This window comes from Antechinus flavipes, chromosome 5 (genome assembly GCF_016432865.1).
Source record: "Antechinus flavipes isolate AdamAnt ecotype Samford, QLD, Australia chromosome 5, AdamAnt_v2, whole genome shotgun sequence".
NCBI classification, from domain to species: Eukaryota; Metazoa; Chordata; class Mammalia; order Dasyuromorphia; family Dasyuridae; genus Antechinus; species Antechinus flavipes.
Window position 1 is genome coordinate 163,847,397 of NC_067402.1, and position 23,844 is coordinate 163,871,240.

At 32.0% G+C, this 23,844-nt stretch overlaps 1 protein-coding gene across 4 annotated transcripts in view; it reads left to right on the top strand.

The window, feature by feature from the left end:
• The window catches only part of UPF2 (UPF2 regulator of nonsense mediated mRNA decay), a 187,820-nt gene that overhangs the window by 47,966 nt on the left and 116,010 nt on the right, over positions 1-23,844 (top strand). For all 4 annotated transcript variants that reach the window (XM_051961295.1, XM_051961293.1, XM_051961297.1 and 1 more), the window contains exons 7-9: positions 342-445; positions 4,752-4,837; positions 20,373-20,481. In XM_051961295.1, coding sequence (XP_051817255.1) covers positions 342-445; positions 4,752-4,837; positions 20,373-20,481 — 299 coding nt within the window. The remainder of the gene's footprint in view (positions 1-341; positions 446-4,751; positions 4,838-20,372; positions 20,482-23,844) is intronic.

Below are 23,844 nucleotides of genomic sequence, written 5' to 3' on the forward strand. Positions count from 1 at the left end.
TTGCAGCTTATCAATCTCTTGATTTTTAAAATTAAAAATGTTTTTTCTAATAATGTGTGTACATTTATGTGTATGTATGTATGTATATATATGTATGTATATGTACTGTATATGGGATGGGGCAGGCTGGAATTTGAAGCCGGAAATGAGGTATTTATAGAATCTTTGGGATATTTAGAATTTTTAAGGTCATGTTTTAGAAAATGCTTGATTAATCTTTTCAGTGATTAAGAAAACAATCCTAAGACTTGGTATTTATTACACCAAATATAAGTTTGTATGTGTTCTTTTATATTTTGTGTTTTTTAAAAGCATGTTTTATAATAATAATTTTTAATTAGAACAAGAAGATGAGGAAGCCAGTACTGGGTCTCATCTAAAGCTCATAGTAGATGCTTTCCTGCAACAGTTGCCGAATTGTGTCAATCGAGATCTCATAGACAAGGTATGGTTAATTTTATGTACCTCTGCTCATGGACATAAGCTCTAGTCTTGTATCTTGACCTGTGATTAATAATATATGTAAATATAAATCTTTTCTTAATGATGTACTAAGAAGCCTAAGAAATGAGTTTGTCAGTAGAATACATTTGTATTCCACAAATGTATTCTGTGGAATTGTGTTTATTAGTTTTTATCTGTCATTGTGTCTTCAAATAACTGACTTTTATGACTGAATTTGTTAACATTTGATTAGCTTTATATATATAATCTAATAAATTTTGGAACTCCACAGAAATATATCTGTCTACTTTAGAACTACTTAGTCTAAAAAGTTACAATTTGTGATTTCTTAAAAAACCCTTCTCCTTTTCCCATACATAACATGGTGCTAAAAGTCACTGAAAAAAAATGATTGATTGTATATTAGTACTTCTCTCTTAAAGAATTTGTGATTTTTGAAGGCTACATTTCCATTGGGAATTATTTTGTGTATTTGGAGCTATTTCTTTTTCACTAAGTTCTCCTTATATCCAAAACTTAAAGGAGAGTTGTCCTTGTTTTATTATGCTAGAAATATGGCTTTGGATGAATTGTAGAATCATACTGTTATAGTTAGGTGACATTATTCTGACTCAGATATTAAAAGCTCCTGCTATTGGTCACAATAAGTTCTGGATAACACTGTGGAGAGTGAATGATTGTTAATATGTTCTACCTCATCTTGTTTCCCATAGCTTCATTAATTCTAACAATGGCCTATAGGGAGAGGAAGAATTTAGTTGTAGAAATATAGTTGTAGAAAGTCGACATTTCATAGTTTGTTAAAATAGTAGTGTTGGTGAGAAGTTTCAACATTTAGTTTTTGAATGAAGGAGCTAAAGTCCAGAGAGTTGAAGTTACTTGGCCAAGTTCTTAATATCACAACTCAGACTAGCACCAAGATGACCTGATTATACAATCCATTATCTCTTTTGTAGGGAGAGAGTATGGGGAGGCCTTTCAAATTGTGACTGTTTTAACTTCTAAAAACAGTCTTCTCTAAGATCGCAACATTTTCTTTATTGCTATATTTGTGTTTTTATATTTAATTACAGCATAATTAAGGCCAGGAATCACTTTTTTAAAAAAATTCAGCTATCTAATGGAAGAAATAGGAATTGCAGCTTTAAAAAGCCAAATTGAAATTTAAAATATATGAATAATATGGCTGGAAATGTGAAATCTCTCCTGCATAGTACCTGCAAATACATCAGTAGCCTTTATGTTTTCCATGTCTATGTGTGATTGAGTGTAAAAATAAGGCAGCTATTTTTCCTCTTCCTCTAGATAAATGCAGATGAATTAGATAAGGACTTCTTAAACTTTTTCCATGTGTGACCCCTTTTCACCTGAGAAATTTTTATGTGAATTTGGGTACATAGGTACCAAAAATAGATATACAAATCAAACATTTACTGAGAGTAAATCATATTTTTGTGACCTCCACATTCAGTTACAAGATCCCATTTAGAGTTGTGATCCCTAGTTTTAAAAAGCTGGGAATTGGACAGTTTACTCATTTTGACTTGACTTCTTCAGGTTTTTTTCCTAATTATTAGCTTTCCTTTCCTTTATACTTTTCTAAAGTGTAACAGAGTCCTTCATATGTTTGTTTTTGTTTTTTTTATGGTTAGTTTGTTTTTATAGACCATTGGCTTTGTAGCTCTCTTGGAAAACTATATAAAGCTTTTTAAATAGATTAAAATTAACTTTCTTGGGGTCTGCAGTAAACAGATAATGTATATTTGAGGCACAGAACTCATAATTAAAGATTGTTTTATTCTTTGTTTATGCAGAAATATTTGTATTTTATTTTTTATTAATTATTTCACAGATAGTATAGTTGAAAAAGAATCGCATTGAGACCAATTAACTGTTGCATGTTGTACATATGTTAACAAAGTTTCAGTTCTAAGTAGGTTGTTGGAAGTTTATTACATTACTAAAAAGATGGGATTTCTGTGTTGCCATCTATCTTCAAAATAACCAGTTACTAGGTACAGCTAATTAGCATAGTGGAATAGAGCACTGATCTACAGGATGACCTGATTTCAAATCTAACCTCAGCCAATACAGTAACTGTGTAACTTTGGGCAAATCATTTAACTCAAATTGTCTTCAAAACAAGAGAATAATCACTTATTTAAAATCCCTGGAGCCTAGAATTATTAGAATGCATAAGCAAATGATTTATAATAGCTTTGGAATGTTTCCCTCTGTTCTTTGTATTCTAATAAACCTAGCAAAATGCTCTGTTAACTTAGTGATTAATTTCTTTGATGTCAATTTAAGAATTTTTATAAATGCAGAGTTAGTCTCTTCAAGGGTCATTTCATTTTTATCTTTCTATTCTTAGTGGCTAGCACAATGCTTAGCATAGGTAATTAAATAGTTATTGATAGATTTACATTTGTAGATAATAGCTGTAAAGCTTGATGAGTACAGAAGTTTAACTTTGATTAAAAATTGTCAAGAGTTCCAAAAAGTATGAGAAACTACATCATTCTAGCAAAGACCTACTTTTTGAATGGTCTTTAAGTTTACCCTGAACTAATGAAGAAAATAGAAGTTTTTCATACACCATAGAAATTTGAGAGCCCTCCCTCAGTCTGAAACACCAAGGTTTCTATGTCTGATAAAGTTAATGAATTAAACGTGAACTTTTGAAAACCACTGTGAATTTGACTGTTGAAGTATCTGGGGCATCATACTGTACTGAAACAATTACTGGACTAATAAGTCAGAAGACTTGAATTCTAATTTTTTTCTCCACTAACTAGATGTGACCTTGGGCAATTAATTTTGGGGCCTCTATTTTCTTATTTGTAAACAGTATCTTTGAACAACATATCTTACAGGTAATTGTAAGTAAAGTGCTTTGTTAATTTTACTTTAATATAGCTTGTAGCTGTAATTCTTTTTAAAAACCCTAAATCTATCAGTTTTTTTTTAAACCTTCTAAATACACCTTTTCTGGTTTTTCATATTTTCAGCTATGTTAGAACTCATAGCAGATATTTGGGGAAATGTTATAGAGAAGTAGATTTATTGAGAGATAAAACTACACTGCAAGATTGTTTGTAATCTAGTAGAATTTTGAGCTACCAAGTTTCCGTTGTCTAGTATCCTTTCAGCTACTGAGTTCTATGATTAGTATTCTGAGTAATACATTTCCCCCTTATTTTTAGTAGATATACCTTTCATTCTCTATACTTTTTGTGATTCATGATGTTTTTCCAAGCTACATATATTCTAAACTTCCCAAATTTTGATTACTACTTAACTCTCATATGTTGAATGCCAATGAAGTGGAAATATGAAATTGATTTGAGAGAGCATAATGGTTCAATCAATGTGAAGGTCAAACATTTATCACTGGTAGATTTGCAATATATTGCTCATGTTTATGGGCTAAACCAAATAAGACTAGCGGAGGCATAATCATAGGTGATCAAACAACTGTTTCCACATTCAGGAACTTTGAAAGTTTCAGGGGATAGGAGGAGCAGAGACAGGGTTGATATTAGTGGAGGAATGTGGGAGGAGTTGGGGATAGGCCTATGGAAGAATCTAGGTAGAACCTTGTGTCTAGGTCCCAGCCTTATCTAAAGGTATGCTAATCAAGATCATCTTTGAGCTTGGGGCTTGGATAGATGAATTAAGACTTATAATGGAAGCTGGATGAAATTAAAAGTTGCAGCTTCACATAATTATATGCTAACAAGACAGTCTAGGAAAACTGATCTCTAGCATTTCCTGACTAGGGGAACAGAATAATCTGCTTTTGAGTTCACATCATTACTGTTATGATGTTTCCTATAATTACTTGCTAGACATCATCTTGCTGTTTTATTTTTCACATTTATTATTTACTATCTGGGTAAATAATAATTAAAGGATTAAAATTCTCAACAAGTCCTTTTTTACCTTAGTTGGCTGCTAAATTTCTAAATTACATATTTAAATTTATATTTGCATGGGGAGGGATTATATTCTGGAAATATAGTGGACCTGTCGAATTTTTTTTTTCTGTTCTTAAGATTTATTTAGATATTTATTGATGTCTTATTTTTTTTCTTATCATCTACATTTCTCCTTCTATCCTTCCCTTTAAGGCATTAAGAGATGCTTCCAGAGAGCCATCTGTATAAGCCCTTGTTGTTTTTGATATGCTTATAATATTTTTATTTTATCAATTTGGTGAAACATTGTAGTAGATTGAAATATGGCTTTAAAAGAAAAAGATTTGATTTTTTTTTTCCCTGTAGGCAGCAATGGATTTTTGCATGAATATGAACACAAAAGCAAATAGAAGGAAACTGGTTCGAGCACTCTTCATAGTTCCTAGACAAAGGTAGTTATAACAATATAAAATAGCTTGATAAGTTCTTTTTTTGTTGTTGTTTCAATAATCTTAAGGGTGAATTATGTTCTAAATTCTCATTTTTCTTCCAAATACTACTCCTATGTATTGAATTTATCAAGTCTTCATGCATCCATGTTGATTCTTTTACTAAAGAAGTTAAAAAGTTTCTCCAGGGATTTATCTGTGATTTTAAGATAAAGTATTTAAAGGAATGTAATGTACATTTATTAAAAACTGTAATCTGTATTTTTGTCTTTGTTCTCAAATAGTGCAATAGTGAATGATAAATACCACAGTGTTTTGAGAGTTTTTCCATTAAGTTCACTGTATAAGCTTTTTACATCATGTTCCACCCAGAGTCTAGGTTAAATGCTTTGTGATGTCTTGAATAGTTAAGTGTGTATATATGCGTGTGTGTATATATACACACATACATCCAATAGACATTCTATGCAAATCATTTATCAAACTGATGACTATAGATGAATCAGTTTTTATTTGTACTTATTGCCTAATTTTTTTCTCTTGATACTTTTCTCATATTCCCTTATTGGGTTTCTTCTTCCCCTAAAAATCTCCTTAAGATTGTGTATTATTGCAAGGAAGAATAATAACTTTTTCTTTGAAGTGTGCTTGCATTTAGTTGTAGGGTATTCATATTAATGGACTTCTTTTGACTCTCCATAAATGTAATTGAAACAAAAAAAATTTTTTTCCTGTAGGGATGAAACTGCTATCATGTATTACTTATTATTGGTAGTGGCAGAAGAGTTAGTCTTTTTCATTGGTGGAGAGATGTTCCATATTAAGAATTTTTTAAAAATTCAGTACCCAAACAATAATATTTAGTGAAAGATAAATTTTGAAATTATTAAAAACTTCATCTTTTAAAATAGTGGATATTGTTTAATTTAGGATGGAACATTTTATATTCAAAATAGTTATTTAGGATGTGTCAAGATATTCTTTTATGCCATTATAATAATTAATACAATATATATAAGGAAATGTGTGCACTTTGGAATCACAAAATAAAACATTTCTAAAGCAGAAGGATGAGGTATTTTTTTGTTAAAGAAATTCATGTATATATTCAGAGAACTCGGCAATCAAATTTAGATTTTCAAAAAGGCATAAGAAGAAAATAGAAGTAAAGTTAGGTAATGGAATATTAATATAAAAGCATAGTGATATAGACAGTACATATATGAATACAAAACCATAATGATATAGGCAAAAATGGCTGCTTAAGCTAGGTGTTGTTAACCTTATTTTTGTGTCACAGACCTCTTTCAAAGTCTGGTAAAACATATAGGTACTTTCTCAGAATGTTTTTAAGTACATATAGTACATAGGATTACAAAGGAAAGCAATTAATTGAAATATAAGTTAATGGATCTTAGTTGAGAATTCTTGGTGTAGCAGCCTTGTGTTAAAGCACAGAAACTCACATATAAGCACAAAGACAGTCCTTGCCCTCGGGGAGGTTACCTTTTAAAGAGCAAAGACTTCACTTTAGGAATTGAAAAAGGTAGAGGGAGACTAAAGTATTCAGAATAGTTGAATGGCACAGAAAATCCAAAGAAATAGTTGATGGGAGAGGAATGAGACTTGGCTGGCCTGGAAATCCTCTCTCAGTGGAGGTTCAAGGAGAGGGAGAAGCTACAGAGAAAGGGGCTAATTTTAATGTGTGAATTACAGGGTTATAGTGAACTTCCAAGAAAAAGAAGTTTCTGGGAAATGATAAAGAAAGTGCTGGCTTCAATCTAGAAAGGAATGAGGAATAATTTATTATGTTAATGTCTTATAATTTATTTAACCACTTCCAATTTATTGAACATTAGCTTGCTTATGGTTTTTGATGAATTTTTATTTTTTATTTTTTGAAATTACATATAATGCCACTAACATTTTTTTTATTAGGTGGAAGGAAAAGGTAAAAAAAATTTACATGATAACTTACTTGTATATTGTATGTTGTATATTTGGAGGAAATAGCAAGTTGTGTACAGTAGTTTTGCACTTTCATGTGTAGTCATCTTTTTTTATTGAAGTGTTATGGAAATGCTTGTTTTCTATGAACTAAAAATAAAATAAATTTGAGAAAAAAAAAAAGAATCCCTAATTAAACCCATATAAACATAGAGGTCTTAGGAGAAAAGTTTCTAGACAGTCAACTCAAGATAAATCAGCATTATGATATGGCATTTATTAAAGCTATGCACTCTTATTCTCCATTTAGAAAAATGTAATATGAGGAGCACACCTGGAATATTGTGTTTAATTCTAGATGCCATAATTTCCTTATTTTTAGAGTTTCATATTAAAAGTTCTGAGTATAACAGTTCCATATAATTCAGACATTTTCACACATAAAGTAAAAAAGAAAAAAGATTTGTATTGGGAAGTTGTGAATGTCTCTGTATAATTTGCCGTTCCTCTGTATTCAGCTATTAGATTCAATAATAAATTTAGTACATTACTTTAAGATGTCTTGATTATATGTGATTCTTACTGGTTTTTTGTTAAATATTGGAAGAAAAACAAAACCTTTCCAATGAATATGCATAGTCAAGCAAAACAAATTTCCTTATTAATGGAATCTGAAAATGTATGTCTTATTATGTATCTTCAGTACTCCCAGGTGCCACATTTAGAGAGGACATTGATAAAAAATGAAGAATAACTAGAATACTGTAGCCAACGTGGGGAAGAATCTTGAGGTCATGCTATATGGAATTGGTTGAAAGAACTGAAGATATTTAAGTTGGAGAAGAGAAGACTTCAGGGAGGGATGATAAAGTGTCTTTAAATAGCTGTTGGGTTGCAACTTAACAATGATTAGGCTGATGATAATTAGATTTGTTCTGCTTGCTCAGGGAGGTCAAACTGGGAGTACTAGTTTGAAATTGAGAATGATTTAGAGATTATAAATATTAGAGGTTATTAATAATTAAAACTATCAAAAAATTAATTTTCATGCCTCCCCCGTCTCATTTTTTTTTGTTTGTTTCCCAACTAGCCATATTGATTATGTTATTATAAAAATTTTCTAATCTTAATGTATCATTTCTTCTGACTCTTAACTTTTGTCTGGCTATAAATTTTTTCCTTTTCCATAATTGTGAGTGAAGCCCTAATTTTCTCATAGGACTTTTAATATTGCCCTTTAATTCATTTGGAATTTATTATAAAGTGTAAAAACTAATCTAATTTTTTTTTTGAAATTTTTTCCAGCTTTCCCAAGCTGGAATTAAGGAATTAATCTTGTTGAATGTTATAAAGCTTATGGAATACTACCACATTAATAGGTGTATTTATTTTTTTAATAATAACTTTTACTTTTCAAAATACATGCAAAGATAGTTTTTAACATTCACCCTTGCAAAACCTTGTGTTCCAAAATTTTCTCCCTAGGTATATTTATTTTTAAGTTTTATCTAGTGTATTCTATTTTCCTACTTTGATCAGCACCAGATACTTTTGGCAATTAATTTCTTTGTAGCATATTTTGAGATTTGACAACATTTTTTTTTCCAAAAACTTTTTACTTGGATGCAATGGAGTTCTAAATTCTCATTACTAATTGCTCAGTAATTATTAATTACTCATTAAATAGTTTTAAATTTTCATATGCGATCTTGTTGGAAACAGTAAGAAACTTTCAGTTTATTCTTTGATGAGCATGGAAAAAGTGAGAGACCTAGTTTATGTGAATGCAGTTATGTTGTTTACATATGCATTTGATTATATTTGAACTAATCTTCAATCTTTTGATTATGTCTAAAATTCTTATATTTGTATCTATGGAAGTAATAGATATCTGTAGATTTTTGCTAGTAGTAATAATTTTCTTTCTTCTAAATAGCCCCATGAGTTAGGTACTTCAAGTTTTATTCTCATTTTGTGGAATGTGGAAACTGAAGCTCATAGAATATAAGTGACTTGCTCTCAGTTATACAGTGAGTAAATATCAAAGGCAAGATTCAGACCCTTAAGTCTCTCCTGATTCCAAGTTCAGTATTTTTTGCCATTGTGTCATACTTCCTCTAGTATCAGTTTTCCCACTAATTAGTGTATGAATGAATTAATTTATGAAGTGTTGATCACTGTGTAAAGTAATGGGATACACATACAAAAGCAGTCAGTCCTTCTGTCCTGAAGAGGTTACATTCAAGTAGGGAGGGACATATAGGAAAGTGATAGCCAAAGAAGGGACCCTTTGTTCTAGAGAGTTACAGCGTTAGCAAGTGAGACTTTATAATAGATTGGCACATCCCTTTCTAGGAGCAGTGACAGAGATTATTTGGTCATATTATCAGAACTGCAGAACTTGGGAAGAGGGAGGTTGGGTACATGAGCTATCTTTCAGAAGAATGAATGGGGCTGCTTAAAAAATGATGGTGACTTATTCACTCAACAATAAATAGGGTCTTCAGGTTAAGTTAAGTTAAACTAGGGAAAAGGCTTCTGATTTGGGTGGTAGATTGAGAAGATGGTTGGGACATAGGAAAATGGTTTGGTAAAAGGATCTCAGTTTCTGCCATTATCAAGTGAATATTGAAATGAATCATCTTTAAGAGTTTTTTCATTGTTAGAATTCTTTGATCTAAGTTTGGGTACTATCTTTCAAAAATATTCTTTTTTAGGAGGTAAATAAGTAATTACAAAATCATACATGTTACCTGCAGTGTGTTTCATCTCATCATGTCAAGTCTTAGATTTTCAAACAGCTATAAAATGCAGTTTGGGGAACTTCTGGGCTATATAGTCAAGATAATGAAATAGAAAAAAGCATTCATTTGAGCTCTCCCTACATTTCCCTCCAAACAACTTTAAAATAATTCCTCAAGTCAAAATTAGGAGTGACAGAGCCAGTAAAAGATCTTAGTGAGACATTCTTCTAGCCCCAGGCAGTTTGGGAGATTGAAAAAAGAGATTTGTAACACAGAAGTGGAGGCTCATCTGAAGCCAGTGTGAATAAAACACCAATGGAAGGACTAGATGATAGATAGCAACAGAAATAGCAGCAGCTTTGGGAACTCTCAAGCAAAAGATGGCAAGGAGACTTGGTAATTGGTCAGAAAGATTCCAAGGGACCCCTGGGTTAGCACTGGACTCAGGATCAGATGTTGGAGGTCTTTGACACCTCCGTTGCCTAAACCCACTTTTGGATCATAATTCAAGGGCAAAAAAGGATATGTTAGGCCTCAAGGGAGTAATGAAAGCCTTGTGGAACTTGGTTCTAATATATTTGATTCTAAGGGAATACAGTCCTGGAGGAGCAGTATTGAATAAAATCTTAAAGGATTAGAAGCCTTTCTTGGCTAGGGACCATAATGAAGACCAGAAGAGCAATGACCACACCTTTCTTTATATCACACCATTTTGGAAACACTGAAAACTTCCAACCCCTCCAAAAAAAAACCTAGTTTAAAACTAGCTGTACAAAAAAACTCTAAAACTTTAGACAGTGTCCTTTCTTTCCTTCACTCTCTCCCAAAACTGAAAACTAATTTTAAAATAAAGTCCAAAAGAAATAGAATGGGAAAATGAGCATACAACAAAAAAGGAATCTGACCTTACTAAGTTACTGTAGTGAAAGAAAAGATCAAGGCACAAACTCAGAAAAAGACAATGAAATCAAAAGAGCTTTAAGCAAAGACTCAAAAGAAAATATTAATTAGAGACAAGCCACATATGGATTGCTGGAAGATCTAAAATATGATTTTTCAAAATCAAATGAGAGGTGAAGGAAAAAAGTAAGTTAAGAAATGAGAGCAAAGGAAGAAAATCATGAAAGGACGTTTAACAGCTTGGTAAAAGAAGCAAGAAAAAATATTATATTATTTTTAAAATTCCTTAAGAAAACAATTAACCAAATAGAAAAAAAAGAAGTACAAAAATTCACATTCAATCCTTAGAAAACAGAATTGGCCAAATGGGAAAGGGAGGAACAAAAGCTTACTGAGGAAAATAATACCTTAAAAATTAGAATTAGGCAGATGGAAGCTGATGACTCCATGAAACATAAAGAAACAATAAAATAAAGTCACAAGAATATATAAAAATAGAATAAAATAAAATACCTCATTGGAAAAAAAAAATCTGCCCTGGAAAATAGATCAGGGAAAGATTAGAATTATTGGACTACCTGAAAGCCATGATAAAAGAAATAGCCTAGATATCATATTTCTTCTTTGTTTAATTTATTATTATTATTATTATAGCTTTTTATTTACAAGATATATACATGGGTAATTTTTCAGCATTGACAATTGCAAAACCTTTTTGTTCCAATTTTTCCCCTCCTTCCCCCCCACCTTCTCCCGCAGATGGCAGGTTGACTAATACATGTTAAATATAGACATCATATTTCAATAAATTGTCAAGGAGAACTTCTTTGTTATCCTAGAATGAGAAAGTAAAATAGAAATTGGAAGGATTCACTGATTACCACCTGAAAGATCTCAAAACAAAAACTTTCAGGAATATTGTGGCCAAATTCAAGAGCTCCAGATTCAAACAGAAAATACTTTAAGCAGCCAGAAAGAACTAATTCAAATACAGCAGAATCGGTGTAAAGTTCATCCACGATTTTTAATTTGCCATGTTAAAAAGAGCATTAAGGTTTGGAATATGATTCTCTGGAAGGCAAAGCAACTAAGTTTATAACCAAAAGAACAATCTGACTATCAAAACTGAGTGTAATCCTTTTTTAAAGGAGGAAATGGATATTTTATGAAATAGAGGACTGTTCTGATAAAAGGACCTAGCTAAATAGAAATTTTGATATTCAAATAAAAGAGACATGAGAAGCATAAAAAGGTAAACATGAAAGAGAAATCATAAAGGACTCAGTAAAATTAAACTGTTTATATTGCTATATTCCAAGATGATACATGTAACCCCTAAGAACTTTATCATAATTAGAGCAGTTAAAAGACAGTGTAAATGTGAGTTAATTGTGTTGGATGAATCTTCAAAAAGGGTGGAGAAAGGAATAAGAAAGAATGAACTGAAAGAAAGGAGAAGAGAGGAAGAATGGGAAAATTCTCATATATTAAAAAGGCATTCAAAAAAGTTTTTTTTACAGTGTAATGGAAAAAGATTACATTAAATAGGTTCAAAAAATATGTATATATACACATAGAGACAGTTCTTGCATTATGTAAATTAGCATTATGCAAATTCAGCTTTATATTAAGAATTCTGAGAGATATCTGTATTCTTCCCCCAAAATGCCTGTGTTAACTTTATTATACATTACTCTTTGTTCCTGCCCCTTGGCTTGGTGCTCTGCCGCCTCTTACTTCCCCCTCCTCCCCCCCCCAAAAAAAAAAAAAAAAAAAACACGAAACAAAACAAAATACAAAACCCAACACCCTTAAAAAACCTTTCATGTGAAAGCAGAAGAGAAAGCCACCATTGTTTCTGGGTCAAGGGCCTTGGCTTGAGTCTTCTGGCACTGAGGAAGGAGAGCTTTGCCCCCTTCACTCCATTTGCACGTCAGGTTTGACATGTCTGTGTTTTAACCATGCTTGGCTACTACATGTCTGTGTCTGGCCCTGTATGTCTGCTGTCCTTCTTTCTGTGTTCCAGCTCAAATATGTCTGTCACCTGTGTATTTCGCTTGGCCAGTCTCCCACATGGCTGTCCTTAGCCCTCTTGTGTTCCTTATACTACTCTTGCTTCTCTGTTGCCAGCCTCTCTTTGTCCTTTAATTGTATGCTGGCCTCTTATCTCCAAAGGTGAAAAGTATCTTTCCTTGCTCTGTCCTTCCTTTCTCCGTGTCTACCATGTCTACCGGCAGATTCACATTATGTAAAAATTGCTTTATTTTTAGTCTGTGAAACAGTCCATTTAAGTATTCTTAATTAATTGCATTCTCAATTGGTAATAGAAATCTATTTTATCCTTTTAGGAGAAGGGGCATGGGAAAGGGTGATAAAAGAGAGAACAGATAAATAAAAACGGGGGTCAGAAGTACTTTAGAGGGAGGGGCAAGATAAAAAGAGAAGAGGATAAATAGAAGGATAAGAAAGGAGGGAAATACTCATAACTGAATGTGAATGGGATGAATGATACATAAAATGGAAGCAGGTAGCTGAATTTAATTAGAAACCAGAATGCTATACTATGTTAATGAGAAACACACTTAAAACAAAGAGACATACAGAGTTAAAAGAGGGCCTGGAGCAGAATCTATTGTACTTTAGCTGAAGTGAAAAAGGCACTAGTAGGAATCCTCATCTCAGACTTAGGAAAAGCAAAAATTAACTTCATTAAGAGGGATAAGCAGAGAAAATACATATTTCTAAAAGGTACCGTTAGACCGTGAAATAATAGCAATATTAAACATGTGCACCAAATGGCATAGCATCCAAATTCTTACAGGAAAAATTAACTGAATTACAGGAGGAAATAGATAGTAAAACTATACTAGCAGAGGATCCCAATCTTAGTCTTTCAGACTTAGGTAGTTATAACCATAAAATAAACAAGAAAGAAGTTGAGAAAATAGAAAATTGGAAAAGTTAGATATGTTAGACCTCTGGAGAAAACTGAATGGAAACAGCAAGCATATCTTTTTTTTTTTTTTTTAAAGCTATATAGGGCACCTTCACCCCGCCCAAATTGTCCATATAGTAGGGCATAAAAACTTTGTAACAAAAAGCAGAAAAGCAGAATTATTAAATGCATCCTTTTGAGACAATAAAATGCAATAAAAATTATATTCATTAAAGGGTTGTGGAAGTAGAGATTAAAAATTAAGTAAAAACAAAACAACCTAGTCCTAGAGAATAAGTCAAAGAATAAAACTTAAAAACAATATTTTCTTTAAAGAGAATAACAATGACACAATATTTAAAATTTATATCTTTAAATATCTACACTAATGAAAGAGGGATAAATAAATAAATAAATCAAAGAATTGGAGATGTCACAGAAAAAATAAGAAAAAGAACAAATTCCCAATTAAACACTAAAATGGAAAAGAGTTTATCAAAATGGGAAGTTAAGAAACAACAACAGACTCTTGACTTAATATACAAAACTGACGTCTTATGGGGAGTGAGCAGAGCCAATAAAATAGAAGAACTATAGGTTAATTTGATTTAAAAAAAAAAAAGAGAGAGAATCAAATTACCATTATCAGAAATGAAAAGGGTTAATGCATGACCAGTAAAGATGAAATTAAAGCAATTATTAGGAGTTATTTTGCCCAATAATAATGTCAGTAAAACGGACCATCTAAGTAAAATGCATGAATATTTACAACAAATATAGTTGTCTCAAATTAGCAGAAGAGAAAGTACAATATTCAAAAACATCATCTCAGAAAAATATGTTGAATCAGACTCAAATGAGCTTCTTAAGAGAAAAAAACATCATCAAGAGCAGATTAATTTACCAAAATTCTACCAGATATTTAGGGAAAAATTAGTCCCAGTACTACATAAACTATTTGTTTTATATATATATATGTAAAGGCAGCTTACCTTTATATGTTTTATGACTTAGATATGGTTTTGATATCTACATCAATCAGTAAAAAGGGAGAAAGTAATCATAGAGCTGTATCTTTAATGAATGATGTTATTGTTCAATTGTGTGAAATATTAGGGTACTTTTCCATTTCCTTTTCCAGCTCATTTTATAGGTAAGGAAACTGGAGCAAACAGACTTATAACTGACAAGTGTCTGAGGCTGTATTTGAACACAGGTCTTCCTGACTCTAGGCCCTAAAGTCTATACATTGTACCACCTAGCTGTCCTCCCTTTTCCGCTTATATCTTTCATCTGTAGTTTTTGATAATGGTAAAACCTTCATTGGATTGTGAGCTCCTTGAAGGCAGGGATCATGTTTTTTCCTTTCTAGAAAGTATCTGAAGCCAGATTTGAACTCTTAAAAATTAGTTTTTTCTGACCTGAGTCTGACACTCTATGATTTTAATGTAGAAACCAGGGAGAGCAAAAACAGAGAAAACTATAGACCAATTTACCTAATAAATATTTCTGCAAAAATCTTATAAAGAATACTAGCATTGTGGATATAGCAATGTATCAGAAAGATCATACATTATGAACTGCCAAGATTTATACTTGCAGGTGTAGTTCATTATTAGGAAAACTCAACATGATTGACCACGACAATAACAATAACAACAACAAAAAATGATTATCATGAGATGCAGGAAAACCCTTCAACAATGACAAATATCCTTCCTATTAAAAACATTAAAAAAAAAAAAAAAAAAGGAATCTATGGAGCCCTTATTAAGTAGTATCTATCTAAAACTAAGAGCAAGCATTGCTGTAAAAATTTGAAGCCTTCCCAACAAGATTAGGGAAAAATGTCCATTATCATATGTATAAATACAGTATTGTATTAAAAATGCTAATCAAAGCAATATGACAAAAACAGAAAGAAATTGATGGAATAAAAAGAAGTAGTGTGAGGAAGCAAAACTATCACTTTTTGCATATATAATAGTATACTTTAAAAATTTAGAAAATAAACTAAAAATTACCTGAAACAATTACCACTCTTAGTAAACTTGCAGAATATAAAATGATCCTACACAAATCATCAGCATTTCAATATACCAACAAAATCCAGCAGGAAGAGAAAGAGAAATTCCATCTGAAATAATTGCAGACAATATAATACTTGGGAGTAAATTACTTGGGACTTGTTGTCAAGACAAAGCCAAGGACTATTTGAATAGAAGTATAAAACACTTTTCAGCTAAATAAAGACAATAAACAATGATGAGAGAGATGATTTCAGAAAAACTTGGGAAGATTTATGTGAACTGATGGGTGCAAAATGAAATGACCAGAACTAGGGAAACATTGTACACTATAACAGCAGTATTGCAAAAGTGATCCACTGTGAAAAACTTGGCTACCCTGATCAAAATAATGATTTAAGAATATTACAAAGGATTCATGATTAAAAAAAAAATTGCCATCTGCCTCAAGAGAAAGAATTGATGAACTCTGGATGCAGTTTAAAGCATACTTTTAAATTTTTCTTTACTTTTCTTGTTGGTTTTTTGTTTTGTTTGTTTTTTTTGCAGTATTGCTTATGTGGAAAAGTTTTGCATGATTTTACATGTATAAGTGATATAACATTTCTTGCATATTTTAAGGAGGGAGAGAAAGAACTTGAAATTTAAATTTTTTTAATGTTGAAATTTTTGTACATAACATTGGGAAATATTTAGTGAAATAAAAATCCTGTTTGTTGAGATTTAAAAAAAATTGTTTTATAGATCTATTCAAATAGCATATTTGTACCTTGTGATGTCATTTAGTAAATATGACTACCTATTATTTGTTTGATTATTTTATAACCAGGAGATTCAAGGTTAGCAGTTGTGTATTAAAGAATTTTTCCATTACATATCATGTTCCCGTCAAAAGTAGAACCAGAAAGTTTTCTTTTTTTGTACTTGAACACTTTTACTTGCCAAATTCCATGGGAGTCCTCTGCATTTTTTATGTTGGCAAGTTTTTCTACTTGCATATCTATGTTTTGGAAATATTAAAATTGTTGTTGTTGTCATTTCAGTCTATTCAACTCTTTGTGAACTCAAATTGGGGTTTTCTTGGCAAAGATACTGCAGTGGTTTGCCATTTCCTTTTCCAGCTCATTTTACAGATGAGAAAATTGAGGCAAACAGGGTTAAGTGACTTGCCCAGTATCATACAGCTGGTAAGTGTCTGAGGTTGTATTGGAACTCAGGTCTTCCTGATTCTAGGCCCAGCACTTCATAAACTGTGCCATCTGTAACACCTAGTTAAGAAAACCAACAACAAAAAAAAAAAACCAAATCCTGGACATGTAATAGTAATACCCAAAGTGACATTTTTATACTACATACTTGCCACTTGATGGTGCTAGTGCATTAGAAATGTTTGAATTTCTATCAAAAGTTAACCAAGAGAGCCTTTTGAATGCCAGTTTCATAGTTTTTGACTCCTGCCTTTTCTTTATCATATTTCACTTATTAAACATATTGTAAACATAAACTTGCTTGTTTTCTTCAAAGAAAACTCCTTTGTGTTCTTTAATTGAATTGTAACAATATACTTTTACATTTGTTTTTTTGTTAGGTATTTTGAATGGAGATAAAATTAGTAGCTTTTATATCCTAAAAGAACTTCACATAGTTTTAGGGAAATGATTAAGTGGAAGATAATTGTAAATATATGTCCCCTTTTCTTCTTACTTATAAACTCATCAGACCTATCTGTTGCTTGATATTTTTTCTGTAGTTTTATGTACATGTTTATTAACTTGATAATCATTAACTATAATTCCTTCCAACCTTGAAAATATAAATACATGGTTTTGTGATTAATTAACTAAGGAAAAATCCATTAGGAGGCTAACTGGAACAACTGAAAACCTCTGATAATTTAACAAGTATGTTTTACTTGTTAATGAAATACCGAGTTACTTTGTCCTATAAAATTATGAAATTAATCTTTTAAAAATGTTTTGAGTTTACTTTTTATGATTTCTATTTTTTCATGAAAAATTCCCCTAGAATATGAGACTATAAGATCATATTTATTATATTAATAACAGTATTTTTATAATTTATACATTTACAATAATTTATGATAGCTTTACAATAATTCATATTACATATTATAGATGGAATGAAACACAATTTGTGCTTTCTATAGACTTGCAATGTAAAACAGCTAAAATAGACTTAAAGCTTGTATAAATACTGAACGCATTAAACATGTACATAAACAGCATTAATTTTTTTTACACATGGAATGGTTTTGGGGGGGGGGGGGGGGGAAGAGAAGTCCTGAATGAAAATGATCTTCAGTTTCAGATTTAGACGATAATTACTTGCTTGGCAATAACTTGGTGGATTTAATAGAAATATTGTGGTCCAACAGAAAGACAGTGATATTAGGCTAGTAGATGCATTGCTTAGAGAAAGAGAACTTAGAAGCTGTCTAATTTATGCTCCTCATTTTACAGATGAGAAACTTGAAGTCCAGACAGATCATTGAGTTTTTCTAAAGTATTATTAAATTATTGTTATTATTATTATTAAATTAGTATTATTAAATATCAGGACTGAGTTTTGAACTTAGTTTTCTTCATTTAAAATCCAAAACTCATATCACTGTAAATTTAAAGCTCTGTACATGTGCCTTGCTTTATTAACCATTTTGTATTTATTTTGCATTATATTTGTATTTGTATATGTTGTGTCCCCAAAACAATGTAGGTTTTATTCTTTTGTCATTAACAACATTGGAATTGGGCACATAGCAGGTGCATGCTTTTTTTTTTTTTTTTTTATTGTTGAATATAATAATTCTGTAAAGAAGATTAGTGTTGATATAGAATGGCCTTCTTCCACCAAGGTAATCCAGATTTTAGGATCATAAATTCAAAATTTAAAGGGACCTTGGAAGTCATCCAGTCCAATCTCTTAATTTTATGAGTGATAAAGAAAGACTTAAGGAGTTTGTGACTTAGTAAATAAACTCAGTCACTTTTGAACCCAGGTCTTCTGCCCCGAATACAATGATGCTAGGTAGATAACAAAAATACCATCACCATTTTATAGATTACAGGTTACGTGGTTTGTTCAAGATCCCTTATTTAGGAAGTATTGGTTCAAATATTTGAATCTAGGACACTTAGTCCTAACCACTTAGGTGGCTCAGGGAATAGAGAACCCGACCTGAAGTCAGGAAAATGACTCTTTTTGAGTTCAAATTCAGCTTTATACACTGTGCAAGTCACTTAACTTTATTTGCCTCTGTTCTTCATCTGTAAAATTCACTGAAGAAAGAAATGGCAAACCATCCCTGTATCTTTGCCAAGAAAATCTAAATGGTGTCATGAAGAATAGGACACACTTGAAAATGACTGAATAGCAACAACAACAATTTTGATCTCAGACAAAGCAGAAATATTGCTAATTAAGAAATAAAACAGAGAAACCATATTTTGGGGCAGCTAAGTGGTAGATGGAGTGTTTGGCTTGGAGTTGGGAAGATTCATCTTCCTGAGTTCAAATTTGGCATTAGGTACTTCCTTAGCAGTGTGTCTCTGGTCAAGTTACTTTATCCTGTTTCCCTCAGTTCCTTCATCTGTAAAATGAGCTGGAAAAGGAAATTACAAACTACTTCAGAATCTTTGCTCAGAAAACCTCTAATGTGGAGATATATAATGCGTGGCAGCACCTTGAAGGGAGTGAGCTCAGCACAAATGTAAAACTTAGAGAACTCTCTCAGCCTTTCTTCAAAACTGAAAGCATTAACTATATTATCAGAGAGTTAGAGTGCTGGCTAGCCTTCAAAAAATCTTGGAATATAAGTTGTGTTTGAGCTAGGTTTGTAGCAAAGAGCAGTAGCAATGGGTAGGATATCCAAAGTAAAGAGGATAGACAGTGAGCCAAATCAGGAAAATAGAGTGCAAAGAAGTCAGTGCAAAGCATAAGTTGTTAAGAATGATTAAGACACTGGAGTTGAGAAAGAAAGACAGAAGATAAAAGTAAATCTTTGACTCAGGCTTTACTGTGAACATAATTTACTGTAATTGGTTTGCAGTTTTGTTCTTGCTTTTTAAAATATTGTCTTTTAAAAATAATTTTTTTCTCTTTTACCCACTTTATTTTCAATCACTTCTTATTAGTGTGCAGCTTCAGTTTTGCTCCATCTAATATGCTTGTTCTGATATGCTGTGAGGTAGTCAATTAGTGAAAAAAAACTTCTGTGAACATTATATAAAGCAAGAGAAATAGGCTCTAAATGAGAATTTCTCAGTTAATGAAGAAACTTTAATGAATTAATATACTTTTTGTCTTCTCACATGACTTTTGACTGAAGGAAAATTAAAGTTTTTGTTTTGAATAACACTTTCATTTTCCATTGATAGACTTTTCACTTCCCTCAATCTTCCTAATACCCTCCCTTCTAATTAGTAAGTACAGTTAGACAAAAAAAGCAATGTATATGCTCAGTTGAAAATGTATACTTTAGAGGACTTTTGTTTCTTCCTGTTTTTCAGCCATGTTTCAGATAATTGAGCTTGCCAAATAAGTAACTTGAATAGCTTTAAGTGTTGCTATTGATAAACTTTCTAGTCTATACTTTACTGCAGTGTTTGGTTATCTGAGAACTTGTGGTGGCTATATAATCATCCAGTAATTAAGTGACAAATATTTAGACTTTAAATATTTTATGTATTTTTTTCATTAAGGTCATTAATAATTTTAAATATGTTTTCAATAAATTTGTAAATATATGCCACAAAGCATTATAACTTTCACAAAAGAACTTTGAGTGTTTAAATGTAAAGAGGACTGACTTTTTAAAAATTTCTATAAATTATTTACTTTTGTATTTTTTGTGACATGTAGTCAATTTATTCCTTCATCATAATTGTGTGAACATATAAGGAAACATTTAAGGGAATTAATTCTGATATGTCCTTTCCTTTATTGCATGCTATATATAATTTTTACAGATTGGATTTATTACCATTTTATGCAAGATTGGTTGCTACATTACATCCTTGCATGTCAGATGTTGCGGAGGATCTTTGTTCGATGCTGAAAGGAGATTTCAGATTTCATGTATGTATTTTTGCTACTTATTTCATAGTATCTACAAGCTTAGTTTGAAAATCTAATGATCTCTTTGATATAATTATCTTACAGATAGTACAGATTTGCTTAACTCAAAAACTGAGAAATTCTTAAATTGTTATGTGTTAAATAATGTAATGGATGTATCTTCTGAAGCTTTGGCATTTAGTGTATTCCCTGCCAATTCCAAGATCTTGGGCTACTTTACTGCAAAGTTTCTCTGTTGGTCGAAAACAACTCCATGATTCTGATCATGATTATAATATATGCCCCAGAATTCTTTGTAGCTCCATTATATGTTTATGTCAACAAATAGCTAAGATGTCTGAAGTCATAATGTTCCCAGGACTCAGTTTTTGAAGGCGTTAGAAGCTCCATAGACCCACAAACTCATTAGAGTCTGTCACTACTTCATTTTTCACTCATATTTTTACCATGTATTTTAGATAGTTCTCTTTAAAAATTTCCAAATATCTTTATAAGGAAGATTTCTAAGTGTAACAATCAAATCTGAATACTCCAGAAGCTGATGTTATACCTGGTGGGTGCTGCCCTCTTTAAGCTCCTCTCTTTTCTCAGGAATTGCTACTCTAACTAGTAGAACTGTTGCAGGAGAAAGAAAAGGGAAAACCAGTTTTCATCACATTTAATGCTTTTGTGACCTTAGAAAGATCATTTAAATTTTCTCACCGTGAGTTTTTTTTTTTTAATAACTTTTTATTGACAGAATCCATGCCAGGGTAATTTTTTACAGTATTATCCCTTCACTCACTTCTGTTCTGATTTTTCCCCTCCTTCCCTCCACCCCTCCCCCAGAAGGCAAGCAGTCCTTTACATGTTAAATAGGTTACAGTATATCCTAGATACAATATATGTGTGCAGAACCTAACAGTTTTCTTGTTGCACAGGGAGAATTGGATTCAGAGGTATAAATAATCTGGGAAGAAAAACAAAAATGCTCATTTCCCAGTGTTCTTTCTTTGGGTGTAGCTGCTTCTGTCCATCCTTGATCAATTGAAACTGAATTAGCTCTCTTTATCGAAGAGATCCACTTCCATCAGAATACATCCTCAAATAGTATCATTGTTGAGGTATATAATGATCTCCTGGTTCACCGTTAGTTTTCTCATCTATAAAATGGTGAACTTGGCTAAGTGATTTTTTTTTTTAAATTTAATTTTATTTAATAATAACTTTGTATTGACAGAATCCATGCCAGGATAATTTTTACACAACATTATCCCTTGCAATCACTTATGTTTCGCTTTTTCCCCTCCCTCCCTCCTCCCCCCCCCCAAGATGGCAAGCAGTCCTATATATGTTAAATATGTTGCAGTATATCCTAGATACAATACATATTTGCAGAACCGAACAGTTCTCCCGCTGCACAGGGAGAATTGGATTCAGAAGGTAAAAATAACTCGGGAAGAAAATCAAAAATCTAATAGTTCACATTCATTTCCCAGTATTCCTTCTTTGGGTGTAGCTGTTTCTGTCCATCATTTATCCAATGAAACTCAGTTAAGTCTCTTTGTCAGAGAAATCCACTTCCATCAGAATACATCCTCATACAATATCGTTGTCGAAGTGTATAATGATCTCCTGGTTCTGCTCATCTCACTTAGCATCAGTCCATGTAGGTCTCTCCAAGCCTCTCTGTATTCATCCTGCTGGTCATTCCTTACAGAGCAATAATATTCCATAACATTCATATACCACAATTTACCCAGCCATTCTCCAATTAATGGGCATCCATTCATTTTCCAGTTTCTAGCCACTACAAACAGGGCTGCTACAAACATTTTGGCACATACAGGTCCCTTTCCCTTTTTTAGTATCTCTTTGGGGTATAAGCCCAATAGAAACACTGTTGGATCAAAGGGTATGCACAGTTTGATAACTTTTTGGGCATAATTCCAGATTGCTTTCCAGAATGGCTGGATTCGTTCACAACTCCACCAACAATGCATCAGTGTCCCCGTTTTCCCGCATCCCCTCCAACATTCATCATTATTTTTTCCTGTCATCTTTGGCTAAGTGATTTTAAAGATCATTTCCAACTTCAAATCCTGAGATTCAGTAATTATGCATCCCTGACAAGGAAATAATGACCATATAAAGAGAGTGATGAAATGAACAATCTTTAGAAGGAGAAGCAGGATAATAATAGACCCTTGAAAAATGGAATTCCTCAAGCATCTGATCAACTTTACCTGATGTTAGGTTATTTCTTCTTATAAAGGTTAAATACTTTTAAGTTCTCTATAAACTATTCAGATTCCTCTGTTGTGATAAACATTTTATCATGTCAGACATTTCTTATGTGCTTGTCTTCTCTCTCTCGCTCGCTCTCTTTCTCTTTCCATATATACATACATACACACACACACACACACACACACACACACACACATACACACATAATATATAGTTTGATGCTTCTATTCTGATTCCTTGGTTTGTACATTTAAAAAGTTTTTCCCCCCATGTAATCTAGTTATTATATTTGGTTTCTTAGCTGCCTTTCCTGTCAAATATCCAATGAGATCTGCTGTTTCTACTTCCATAGTATCTTACGATTAACTCCTTTTTTCTGTTCACACAGCTATCACCTAAGCTGGGGGGTTGGAGAAGAGAAGAGAATAAATCTTTAAGTGTCACTCTGTGCCAGGCTTGTGCCAATTACTTTGTAATTATCTCACTTAAGATGCATAAGAATTCTATGAGAGTTATCCCCATTTTACAGATGAGGAACTGAGGCAGACAGAAGTTAACTGACTTACCTGTGGTCACACATCTAGAAAATGTCTGAGGCCTAATTTGAATTTGTGTTTTCCCAACTCAAGATGCGATGCTCTTATCTATATCACTGAACTGCCTCTTATTTAGACCTCTCAGTTATACTAATTGCAGTGATCTCATAATTCTTCTCTCTGATTCAAAATTGTATCCAATTATCTTTAACAATTCATGAAAAATAGCTCTGACCATGTTACTACCCTACATAAACACTAGAGGCTTCTTTTTACTTCAAGATAAAATATAAACTCTTGGTTTTTAGAGCCAACCTGTTTGGTCAGACTTATTTATATATCATTCCCCCTCATTTTGTAACCCAGGCAAACTGGTCTTTTTTCAGTTCCTCATAGGAACTCCTTAAGGTTGTCTTCACGCTTTTGTACTGACTGACCTATATACTTAGAATGCATTTGTTCCTTGCCTCTGTTTCAGAACCTATTATTTTAATTTACAGATAAAATGCCATGTTCTATTTAAAGCTGCTCTTGATTCATCACCATTCTTTTCTCTCCTTAATAACCTTGGTTGTCTTGATAGGATATAAGTTCCTTG